The sequence below is a fragment of the Sparus aurata genome, chromosome 14, assembly GCF_900880675.1.
Source record: "Sparus aurata chromosome 14, fSpaAur1.1, whole genome shotgun sequence".
NCBI classification, from domain to species: domain Eukaryota; kingdom Metazoa; phylum Chordata; class Actinopteri; order Spariformes; family Sparidae; genus Sparus; species Sparus aurata.
Window position 1 is genome coordinate 2,172,909 of NC_044200.1, and position 13,524 is coordinate 2,186,432.

Here is a 13,524-nt window from a genome sequence, read left to right on the forward strand (position 1 = left end):
ATAACACTTGAGAGGCTACACTTCCTTCACTGTTAGGTCCAGCGTGAAACAGGAAAACATGCTACAATACTAAGGACAGTATTTTTGGTGTTGCAAAATTTATGTTCCTTGTGTGACAAAGCAGGTATAGCACCCACCCCTAATCACAATGCTATTTGTTGATTTCAACTCAGCATTCAAAACAGTCTCCGAAATGAAACTGAAATGAGCACTCTGTAACTGAGAACTGCAGTCCACAATTAGATATTGGACTTCCTTACAAACACTGGAGCCCTCCAGGGCTGTGTGCTCTGCCACCTCCTGATTTTTGCTGTACACCTATGACTGCAATCCCAGACATCAAGAGAACTCTATTGTGAAGTTGAGGGTTCATATCAAGAGAAAATGAGCAATCTTGCAGAGTGGAGCACAGAAAATACTCAATGTCGACGCAATGAAGGAGGTGATTATTGATTTTAGAAAAAGAAGGCAAAGACACACTGCACTGTCTCTTTTAGATACTAGGTTCTTCTGGTACAACATCAAGCGGAATCCGTCAAGGTCATCACACATCTCAATCTCTGGGAGAAAAAAAAACCAACTTAAACCTAAACTCTCATCTCCTATAGCCATTTTAAAACACAACTAATATTGTAAGTTTACTATTAAAATGTCAACCTTCAAGATTTGCCAGCTTTGAAATGACACCTAATATGGTGCTTTTTGTATTTATTTGTATCTTACTTTTTTTTTTTTATGCAGATCTCTGCTGGTCCATTTGGAGAATGGCTACTTTGGCCGAGGCTTTGACCAGTTCTGTCCACATCTGCACCACTACATTATGTATGCAGACAACATCTACAATGCCAGCAAAGTGCTCGGGGTAGGAACACAGTCTTCCCTGATCTCACCTGTGTCGGACTTTCTTTTACCACTTATTGTCTTTTCACAAGCTGCTTTTTTTTTTTTTTTTTACATGTCATTCGATTGCAATTATCCAAATGAAAATTTGCCATTTATTTGTTCATTCATATTTGGTTTGTTTTACTAATTTCAATGCATGGTTTCAAAAACAGTCGTACATGACTTTAACCCACGATACTATACACATTCCCTGAACTGGACTTAATACTCAGTGACAAATACAAAAGTGGTTATTGTATTCTTTATGGCTGACACAATCCACTGCTGTCAGAGATGCTAGCACTGTCATGGTAACAATTTTATGTGTGTGCTGCTGTGTTTCCACTGATAAGCTAAAACCTTTACTCCTATGGCAAAAAGAAATAATCACAAAATGAACCATTACGTATTGAGTAATTTCATAATATTTTGTTTTTTTTCCAGTTAACGAAACACAGGCGAGGTAAACGAAGCAGGCATTTAGTTATGGTGGCCCGACTACACATCTCTCTGGCTGGCTTTGAGGGTAGCTTTTCAGCAAAAGAATTTGCAAACAGCAGCCACAAATGCAAATATATAGATTATTGTATCAATACCAAATTAAGATTATAGCTGCTGCGCAGCGATGGGTCGGGTCCGGGCTATTTTTTGGCAAATTTAGGCAATTCTGAGCAACAAACAGTAGAATAGGAAGACAAGACAGTTGACAACAATGTTCATTTTGGACCACTTGAGGCTTGAACTCACAACTTCTGGAACCAGAGACTGTCATCTATCGCTCTGAGCTTATTGGCAAATGGCAATACAACAGTGGCTTCACAAATTGAGTAAGCCATTCACTGTTTTGCAGGCAGATTTGAAACCACTGTAAAAAATTCAGTTATCAAGACAAAAATCTGAAAATACACATATTGCATCTAGACAGCATGGAGATGTTGGTGATTTTTTTTTAACAATGATTGATGTGCTCCATAAGTGAATAACTGATGTTTAAAAATGCTGCTTGCATTGACTGCAATTATTCACATGACAGCAGAATTCAAAATGTTCTCAAAAATTCATTTTTTTAGGTAAAATTCTGATATTTGTCAAACATCATCTACCATGACTCTAAAAAAATTCAATTTTTTCATAAACATTGAAGATTTATTTATCAATTTGCAGGTATATGTTTACAGTAGTGTTCACAGTCAAACATTTTCATGCACTGTAGGCAAAAATTGTGGGAGGTTTTTATATAATTTACAGTTTAAAAAAAAACAGTGATGGACTTCATAATTTTTAATAGGTTTAAATGTACAAAAGTTTATTTAGTATTGGGGCTACAGTTTGATGAAAGTGTGAAGTTCTAGCAGGTTGATTTGTTATGAATTTGTAATGTTTTGAACTTTAGATGCTTGCTGTAGTGCCACCATCAGGACTATTAGCTTGGGTTTACAGCTGAGGTAATCTGGCATGAGACTGGACCTTTGTGCAAAATTTGGTTAGCTTTCACCCATGGTCCGGTCCAAGCTATTTGTTTTTATTTAATTTAGAGGCTTGCTGTGATGCCACCATCAGGACAATTGTCTTGTCCTCTCGAACCCACAACCCCTGACACCAAGAATCAGCTCCTAACTCACTGAGCTAATTGGCTGGAAGTGAGACCTGCTGTGTAGCTTCCTTTGTTGACTCAGGGACTCACTGTCCGGGCAGCTGTTGTCAAGGCAGATTTCAAAAATGGTCAAAATGTCAGAAATTCTGTTACCTGAACAAAAATCTGATAATACATAAATTGCATCTTGACAGAATGGAAATGTTGGTGATTTGTTTTTAACTCTAAGTGTTTTGCTTCATAAGAGAAAATCTGATGTTTAAAAATGCCAGTCTTACATTGACTCCAGTTGTTCCCATGAGAGCAGAATTCAAAATGTTCTCAAAAATTCAGTTTTTGAGATAAAATTCTGATATTTGCCAAACTTCATCAACCATGACTCCAAAATATTCTCAATGTTTTCAGGAAGATTGAAAATTTATTTAGCAAGAATTTGATAGTATATGTTTACAGTACTGTTTACAGTCAAACATTTTGATGCACTGTAGGCTTAATTTTTGATAAATCAAAAATCCGAGAAACAAGTTTTGTGGAGGACGGTCTGAAGATGCTCTCTAGCAAGTTTGGTGACAATTGAGCAAAGATTGTGGGAGGAGATTTACAGGTTTTGAAAAAACTGAGTGATGGACTTCATAATTTGTATGAGTTTAAGTGGACTAAAGTTTCAGCGGTATTGGGGCTACAGTTTGGTGAAAGTTTCAAAACTGTAGCATGTACTGTTGATTTTGTAGGTAAACGCTTATTGTGCCCACCCCAGGATGAATATTGACATGTCCTTGGAATTAAGTAAATCTGGCATGGGGCCAGACATTTCTGTAAAGTTTGGTGAGTTTTCGCCCTTGGGAAGTATGACTTCCTCTGAAGAAAGGTAAGAAGAAAGAAAGAATTCCTAGGAATACAATAGTGTCCTGGCAGCTTAGCTGCCCGGACCCTAATAACCTGACAAAAAGTCCCAACTGTTTTGTCAGTTGTCTCATCTACCATAAATCCCCAAGCTGGGGACTCTGAGACTTCTGCCACAAATTTGTCTTCCGGCATAGTTCCAATGATCTCCAGCATTTCAGCAATAATCCTTGCACTTGAATATGAATTGCTATTAACAAAATAACCAAAATAATGGTTAGCAAAATTAAGCACATAACAGCATGAATTGTTGTCCTATACCTGTACCACAAGCCTATTTTAGTCTACACTTTTTTCATAGGCTGACTACCAGAGTATATCTCGTATTCAGTGTATCAAAGAAGGAGTAGCCTATCCTCTTGTACATTTGAATGAATGGCACATAGTGGGTGTGATGTGGCCACACTTGCTTGGTATACTCACAGATTAGATGGAAGCATTCTTCCAGAGCTTTATGCTCAATGTCTGCTTGGACAGCTAGAGCTTGGACAACTGTTCTCTCTGAATAGATGGATGAAGACATTAACACTGAACTGACAGTTTTTCCAGAATATGATAACTCCTCTTAATTCATGTTTTTGTCGTTATGTTTGCTCTGAGATTGCCCTCTCTCTTTACAGAATGTTGGTATGTCTCGGACCTCTGGTGACAGAAAACATTATCCAGTCTATATATCTTATTAGGCTGCTTTATGAAATTAACATTATGTGAGGAGTTGTGTCTTGTAAATGTGACTTTGTAGCCTGAAAATAATTTTATAATATTTTTTTTGTTGATCTAGATCCAGCTTAAGAAAAACAAGGCCTTCAGACGTTTTAAGAAACTACAAGAAGCCCGACCACAGTTCAACAACCATAAGCTTGAGGACCTGCTTCAACTTCCGATTCAGCGGATTGATCAGTAAGATTTTTGCCTTCTATTTAAATGAAAAACTCACAACTAAAATGTTAATATCAGTTAATTGTTGAATTAACTGATTCTCTAACTAATTCTTAATAATGGTACATCAGGCTTGGCTAACCCGTGCTTGATGTTGCTGTAGCAAATGTAAGGGTAGGGCAACATGGGCAAAATCTTTTTTTACAGTTAATGCAATTTTGTATCATGGTAACAGTTTATATCACAAAACAGTAAGTATTCGGTAAATTCAAAGAGGAAATGGTTCAGAAAAAACACACCAATCCACATACCTCCATCTCAGCTGATTTCCTATAGTCAAATAAATTCAGAATTGGAAAAAAGGATATCAAAGCATTTCCTGAAATGAAATCAAAATGATAGAGAAACTGCTCAAAAATGTGTTCTGTCATTCAACCCAATGTCCGTAAGTGTTCCTCCATTTTTACCTTGTTCAGGGACTTTTTTGGAGAGTTTGTCCTTAGCTGAATCAAGGGTCTAAATCGAGGGGTCATATGCTGTACTGTACATTTTTAGATTTTTGAAGCGCACGCTTGGTACCTCCATATCATCCATTGCTTTTTTCATATTCCTTACGATGTCACGTAAAATGACGTAGACCCATTGCTTGTCTATTTCACAGCGTTCAGGATCTCCTCGATTGCCTGTTTCACATGCTCTGCTGTATGAGACCCACAAAACTAGTGCACATACCGGCACATTGTAACTCGAAAGTGGAATCAATGTAATGTAATGCTGAGATGATAGGGCATACCGGGGATTCAAAAACTCCAGATGATGAAGAAAATCCTAATCCATCTACCACAAAGATGAGCTGGTTATCGAGAGCAATGAATTCAGTTACCTTCTCTGTAGTATTTTATTGTACCAAATGTGTAGTATTAAATGCAGCTCTTTTGTTACCCCCTCGCGAAACAAGCATATTGCAGATGTTACATGATGCCGTTGGACTATTTTCGCTTTCTAATTTAAAATATTTGCACACTGCAGACATTTTATCCACAGGTTTGCCAGAGTATTGTTACCTGCACGTCTGAGTTGTGTCACAAATTGTGCTCTGACATGAAAAAAAAAAATCGAACTTGGGTCCATGTTCAAAATTGCCGATCACTGATCAGTCGAAAAATGCCCGTATTGGCCCCAATCCCGATCCTGCTTTAGTCTCTTGGATGGATATAATTGTAAAATTATTATTTCATGTTGTGCCCATGTAAGACTCTCCAGAAACTGTCAAAATCACTTTTGTTAAGCACCAATGTTGTACTTGGTTGTTTTGTAATTTCATGCGGTCTTGATCTTGCTTGTTAATTAGTGGAACAACAGGGAGAAATTGGCTGAAACATGCTTCCGAATCCAGCAAATATCATGATGTTGATTTATCAAGCTGTTTGCTTGTATTTTAATTAGGCCCTTTTCATCTTCTCATCTCTCCAGATGTACAGTCAAGCACTCAAAATGTCACATCCATCCATCATACAAAGGGGGGGATGTCTCTGAGATGAGCTGACCTTTCACCTTAACATCTGAGACTGTATATCTCTCATTTATGTTCACTCTTTCTTCTACTGCAACATTGTATTCTGTTTTTTTTGTTAGTGTCCCTTTGCTTCTCAGATAATGTGGAAGTGGAATGCAGTTTTTCCAGTCTTTGGAAAAATGACAGGACTTCACTAATCCACTCTTATCTCTCCCGATATGATATATCAACACAGGGTATCGCCACAAGCAAGTGCAGAGCAAATGGTGCTTGCCTTTTCACGAATTCAGTATCTGTTTACCTCATTGGAACTGATAGAACACATTTAATGTAATGTATGCTTGCATGTAGTGATGGGTATTGGTAGGAATGTATTGATACTACAGCTGTTATTGATACTTTTATTTTCGATTCTGTTCTTAATTGATACTGCTGTTGGTTCTTTTCCTATTGCATGTGAAATGCATGAACTGAACAAATAATGAGTAATCCATACATAAATGCAATGAATATCAACACTTTCACTTTTCTTCACTTTCCTTTGTAGTAAAATCTACAGTCAAAATAACCCAAAAAGTTGTTTTTTCAACTGCTGATAAACAGGATCTATGTCACTCAACTTTTTATGTAGGAACAAATTATGTGGAAGATTTGATTTAACTACTTTAATACTATAAAGACCCCAAATTTGCTTGCAAATATATTATACACACACAGCATATATACATATTCATTTGATGACTGTAACCATTCAGCAACAACTATTTAAATTAAAACATAATGCCAAGTAGGCCTGCACTATATGAAGAAAATCTGCAATATGCAATAACACTGTTCAATATTGTGATGACAATGTACATTGTGATAAATAAACAAATATTGAAGTTTGCATATTATTAACTATACAGTTAATGATGGCTAACGCTAGTTTTGAATTGTTCGTGTTGGTTTTTGCGGTTGTATTACAGGTGCTGATGGAGGTTGGTTGTGTTTCCTCTAGAAGTTGCAACAACTGCTTGGCATGTTTTACACAGTACTTCTGTTTGTAACACGTCGTCTCTCCTGAATCCAAAAGAAGTCCATATAGCAGAAGTACTGTTTCCTTTCACCACAAGGTCTGCGTCAACCACATTTTCATTGCTTTTCTCTCCTACTTCAGCCATCATAACCTGGCAATCACCACCAAACTGATGCATTAATCTTGTCAGGGTAGCTAACGGCTAGCTGGGGCTTCATCTGATTGGCCCTTGTATCCAGGGCTCCATCTGATAGGCTAAATGTTTGCGTGCTCAAGGTGCAGGCATGGCGCATGTAGACAAAATGATTTTTCTATACATCGCTTGTCAAGCAGTCTTTTGCGATGTGTTTATCGCACATGTTCATATCACAATGACGATGAAAATTCTATTTATTGGGCAGCCCTAATGCCAAGTCTAGACCATTAAATAGGAGAGCTCATATCATAATTAGTGCATTAGCAAGAGGGATGTAATACCAAAGAGGATTTTGATGTGGTCTAGGCATCTGATGCAGTTTATATCCTTTACTGCTAAAGCAAGGAACTCTCTATATGAAGGTCATGGAGTATGTCCACTGATTTCAACCTTGGCCAAGAAAAAAAAAGTCATGAAGATGTACAGAGGCCACAAGAATTAAAACAGCTATAAATATTTCGATATTAATATTAATAATACTGAAAGTATAATAATAATAATGACTATGATGGGAATGATCATAGGAGTCAAGCAGGAGGGCCAGACGTGATCCATGGGAACTTGCGAGATGAATTTGTATATATGTGTGTGTGTGTGTATATATATATATATATATATATATATATATATATATATATATATATATATATATATATATATATATATATATATATATATATATACATATATATATATAATATACTATAATACAATATATAATATATATAACATATATAAGATAATATATATAGATATATATATATACATAGATATATAGATATAGTGTATGATATGTGTATATATATATGTGTAATATATATATGTAATATAATGTATATATATAATGTGTAATATAATATGTTGTATATATATGTGTATCTCTCCTGTGTCTCTATTTCTATCCTGTCTTTCTATGTTGTCTCTCTCTATGTGTCTCTCTCTGTTCTCTCTAGGTGTCTCTCTCTGTGTCCTCTCTCTCTGTGTCTCTCTGTGTCTCTCTCTGTGTCTCTCTCTCTGTCTCTCTCTCTCTCTGTGTCCTCTCTGTCTCTCTCTCTCTCTTGTCTCTCTCTCTCTGTCTCTCTCTCTCTGTGTCTCTCTCTCTGTGTCTCTCTCTCTGTCTCTCTCTCTGTGTCTCTCTCTCTCTCTTCTCTCTCTCTCTCTCTCTCTCTCTCTCTCTCTCTCCTCTCTCTCCTCTCTTCCCTCTCTCATGTTCATCTCTCTCTCTCTGTGTCTCTCTCTCTCTATATCTCTTCTCTCTCTCTCTTCTCTTCTATCTCTCTCATCCTATCTACCCTGGAGAAGCCGCTTCTCTTCCGCTCTCGCGTCTCCACTGCTCTCGTCCCTGGCAATGTGCTTACACCACTCTCTACGCTTTGCATTGCACTTGCTGATGTATGGCGGATGCAGCTGCTCAATCATGGAAACCCATTCATGAGCTCTCTACGCATGCTTGAGCTAATCTGAAGGCCACATGACGTTGGCGTCGTAGACACAATCGGCTCAGCATCGCTGACCCCGCTCGTTATTTTACCGCGGCCTACACTTCGTGCTGATTGCTGTCATGCTATGCTCTTGTTAAACAGCCACTGAGATTGACTGTGAACATTAGATGAGGAGCTTCCCACTGTATTTGCAATGTGGCATTCTATCACAGTACCGGATGGATGGATGGATGGATGGATGGATAGATGGATGGATAGATAGATAGATAAAGCTTTTTCCTACCTGTAAAATCTTTTCTTCAGTCTCTGCTAGAATCTCAAACTTTTAAGAGAGCAAGAGCCTAAGCTGACCAATCACATTTCTTGCAATCTGTCTGTGGTTGCCCTGATACATAGTTATACTTTTGAGGAGACACACATCAGCTATGCAACCTGTGCGTTTACACACCTTATCTGCCATGGCGTAGCCCCTAGATGCAGATGCAGAGGCAGAGGCTAAAAATTACACCATAATAAAATGTAGAGCTGAAAAACATTTCAGATGCGCCTTGGAGTAAAATGAAATGGTTTTCTTTTCTGCCCATATATTGCATATAGCCTGTTTACTTTGTATGTAACCAACAGGGGAAATGAATGCACCGTCTGTCTCTCATTTACAGTGGGCTGACGACTGTACTTAGCTGTCAGATAATCAGTAACCCTCATTCTCTCCAGCATAGCCCTCTCTCACTTCGCCTTTTCTGCACTTCCCATTATCATCATTGATTTGTCTGTCATTCTTAGTGAAACTCCAGAGACTCGAGGGATGTGTCTAATTGTATGATGTTTTTAAGTGGGACACCTAGATAATCATCTAGACAATTGCTGGCACCTTACCTTGCTCCAGCTCCATGGCTGGGAATAGCAGGAAATTGTTGTCACTTATCACCACTCAAGGATGATGGATGGCGAGTAGGGCCTGGAGTGTGGATACTTATGTTGCTGCTAGGGGAGGAATAAAATCATTGCCTTTATTAAGTGGCATTCACTAGAGCCGGCTGGAGCAGTCATCAGTGTCCTCCCCACTGAGATCACCATTATGACAGTGATGGGGTCTCGGGTTGATTGTGGCAGTAAATAGCAGCCCTCTCTGTCTGTATTGCCTGTGTTTATGTCAATAATAGAGATGCAGTTCTTATAAAGATGGCAGCAATTGGAGGCCTTTGGATATACAGTATCTGCTGTAAGCTGAGCACCATTTAGTATAACAAGGGAATGGCCCCCCTGAATGGCTCACTGTAGAACATCTTCATGTAAAGGCCGTAGAACTCTAGAGGTCTCATGGTCTGTCATACTTGTTATGTACTGATATAAGTCTAACTGTGCACTGTATGGGCTTCAGTGCCACTCAATGCCTGATTTTGTCTTTCAATTGCCAAAGTGTGATATTAAATTGACTATGTGCTCTGGTAGTTCCATAATCTTCAAAAGATGAACACAGTGAGGTTTTCCAACACAAGGTCAGAATTTTGATTAATTACTTGTGAAGTTGAAGATGGAGCCTTTCATAAGTGGCTCCTCTCCATGGTCTGCAGGTGCTGAACTGTATTTCAGTCAATAATGTGTGTTATATTACCTTTCAATTTGACACTGCAGTTCATTGCCAAGTTTGAAGTGAGGCTTCCTGTTTAACAGTGTCTCAGTTATGGTGTGAGATACTGTTTTATTGTGAATCATTAGTTTATTATCCCTCTTGAATGTAGAGACAATGCATTCATATTAAGCGTGGCACTGAGTAGAATGCATACTTGTGCCAGCGTCCAGCAGTCCTCTTTAATTCAATCAGGCCTAATCCAATGTCAAATAAAACTTTGTATTTGGATCCACATCAAATTAGACACATCAAATTATGTTTTATAGATTTAGTCCCTGAAAAATTAACACAAATTTTGAAAGACGCCCGATCTTACATGGTTTATCTGAATCTGAACCGAAAGTTACAAAAGTGGATCTGAGATCTATTCTTGGCAAAGTCGCATCCTCCGACATAATCAAATGCATTTATTTAAAAGACAACCTAAAACCCAGAAAGAATGTGTGTATGTTTCTTTGATTTTCCTCTCTCTGTGTGTCGGTATAAGGCCAATTTAAAGTGTATATATACATGACCTGTGCAGGATGATAAGGCTTTCGCAATAATTGCAAAAATATAATACTGCAATATTGATTGGTCAACCACAGGGGAGGGCAAGCAATCACCAGAACTGCATGTGACGCTACACACATCATGTGGTGGTATCTGTGGCAGCTGCTCTGTTTGCAAAACAAATGTAACTTTGCCAGTTTTGAGACATTTTAACTTTTAACCAGATGAAAATGGAGAGCCAGCCAATTCAGGCAAGGTAATCTGCAGAATCTGCCTCCTAGCATGGCTAAACTGAAGAGACTGGACACAGTAGTAGACATGGAATACAGGAGGATTATCTCTCTGCTGCTGTCCCAATTTACACAATCACAACAGTGTCCCAAGATCAGATCAAACTTTTGACCAGGATTATAGTACACTTTAGAAAATCACATAGCCTCCGCCTCACTTGCTCTGTTTCCCCTGTATGGAAACACCAGCAGTCATTTAGCAGAAAACACTGACTTGTTAATTATGCCACCTTGCTACAGCTGTGGTGTTTTGTCCTGTGGCTTGCTGGCAAAATCAGGGGGCAGGAGGAGAGAGAGTGAAGGTGATAAGAGATGAGCCGGCCTAAATATGTGCAGGGCAATTCATTGAATTTGACAGCCCTATAGACAACTTCCCTATATGATATCGTAACAGTAAAGTTTGGATAGTGAAATCAGTACATTGACAGCATTTAACTGTGTACACTGTAATGCTATGTCCATTCAACATCACCAGTCCATGAAACAAGAGGGTTCCTTGGTGTGCTTTGTTGTGCTGCTTTATAAGCTGGCAATTTGTTAGATGTGGATGAGTCAAGCTAAGAGGAATCATGGTTCCAAAGTTTGAATGATGCAGTCTTTGCTTTGCAGCTGGAAATAAACAGTTCAGTGCACCTGCTTTGAGCATACCACCTGTGCTGCTCTTTCCATTCAACTGCTGGCCTTGCTCTACTCTGTTTGACTAGATGTGGCAGCCTGGCAAAGCAGGGATTTGCATTTCCCCCACACCTGGGCTACCGGCTTTAAGGTGTGTCTTAAACCGATGACACGTTTGTCTCGATCCCTGCAGATCTGTCGAAGAATCCCTGGTAAAAAAGTGGCTCTGCTGATTCAGTTACAAAAATGTTTCCTTTTTCAATAACTGCAAAACAAAAGCGGTTGTGACTTGGCCCTGCTTCAGAGCAGGTCTATTCCCTCATCTATCACGTGCAGTTGTTTATACAACAAGGAAACTAGCTTTGCTTGTGAGAAGACTTCAGGCAGCAAGACAGAAGACTGCTGATAAAAACAGGAAGTGAAATACTACTTCAGAGTGCAGAGGATGAGATGTCTGGCTGGTCAGACTGACCAATCAGTGATCTACAGTGTTTAAACTAAAACTTTTAGTATCGGATCAGGTAGTTACCTCAATGGAAAGGTGGTCAGACAAACAGGACATGTTACAGAATGGTTCTTTTGGTACCATCCACAACATTTGACAATGGAAACACAAACAATTGTGTAACCAACATAACTGAACTGAACAGTAGCCTTCTGTTTAATGGAAACATGGCTTTATAGAAAAGAGAAAAAGTAAGAAGAAAGGGGAGGTGGGCTTTTGTCAACCTGGATAGTTTCCAGTTACAGGAACTGATTGGAGGAAGGGTTTAACCATGTATGTAATGTTTTAGGTTTCAGTACATGTTTAATTTAAATCACATACGAAACAAATTAATCTGTGGAGTTCCAAATATACTTACATATGCATATATTGGGTGAAACTGAAAACTGTGTTTACGATACCACCCCAGTTACTGTTTTATTCTCTACATTTTGGACACAAGTCCGATCATTGTTATGAACTGAAATCAGATTGTCATTGCAGTCTACTGTATCTTTATATTTATAGCTTTATATTTGTATCTGTGTGGTTTCAGTAGTGGATCATAGACTGTATCTAGATATCAAAATGTCTGAAATGCAACCGCAGAGAAGGAGTGGCCAGTGTTTCTTGCACATAAACTTCACTTGGGCAAACCACTCAGGAATATTAACGGCCGCTAAAGTAATTTATATTTAGCAAACCATTTGAGCATTTTATACTGTCTATTTATTAACTGTTGTATCCATCCAAGAGAACAACACCATCTGTACTAGATTAACTGGTGGACAATCTGCCCTTGCTCTTCCCCTCCCATCTACTGTCAAACACACATGCTCTGCAGAGAGAGTAATGCTCTCTGGTATTACATCCCTCCAATAAACGCAATGATTGTGCACTGCGTTGTTGCAGTGTCATTTGGTGCATGTTGATTCTGTGAGGTTATATATTTAACAACAAGCATGCACCTGGCTCACCTGCTGTTATGATAACAGAATCGTGGATGAAAAAGTCCTAAACAAGAGATGTGTTCTTTGTGCGACTTAATGAAACATACTGCTGACTAAGAAAGCAAACTCTTAAAGTGATTCTGAAGAATGATAGTTAATTTTTTATTATTTGAATCTCATTCTCCGGTGCATTCACCTTCAAGTTTAGGCATGCAAATACACACAGTAAAAAAATTGACATGACATTAAAGTCCCTTCCTATTTGAAAAAAAACCCCATTAGTCACTATTTTAGAGAAAGATAAGATGGTCTGCGCGATCCGTTAATATTACATTTTATTTACTCATAATTTGGACAGTTGCCTGCACTTGCAATGTGCATTCCTTTTCTTTAAAGCAATTTAATGAGTAATTACTCTCAAGCCCATGCTGTGGGTGCTGTACAGGAGCTTGTCAGTGCCTCTTGTCTCTTAATTACAAATTTGAATCCTAAATGCATGTATGCAAAGCAAAATAATTACACCATGTCTTTTTTCTTTACTGACATGTGTGCAAATGCCCAAATGACCTGATGTGTCAGCTAGAGAGAGAGGGAAAAAAGTCTACATATCATCTGCATACTATAAAGGAA

General features: G+C 38.4%; 1 protein-coding gene across 2 annotated transcripts in view; it reads left to right on the forward strand.

The window, feature by feature from the left end:
- The window catches only part of arhgef39 (Rho guanine nucleotide exchange factor (GEF) 39), a 100,010-nt gene that overhangs the window by 38,115 nt on the left and 48,371 nt on the right, over nt 1-13,524 (forward strand). For both annotated transcript variants that reach the window (XM_030439213.1, XM_030439212.1), the window contains exons 4-5: nt 742-862; nt 4,161-4,279. In XM_030439213.1, coding sequence (XP_030295073.1) covers nt 742-862; nt 4,161-4,279 — 240 coding nt within the window. The remainder of the gene's footprint in view (nt 1-741; nt 863-4,160; nt 4,280-13,524) is intronic.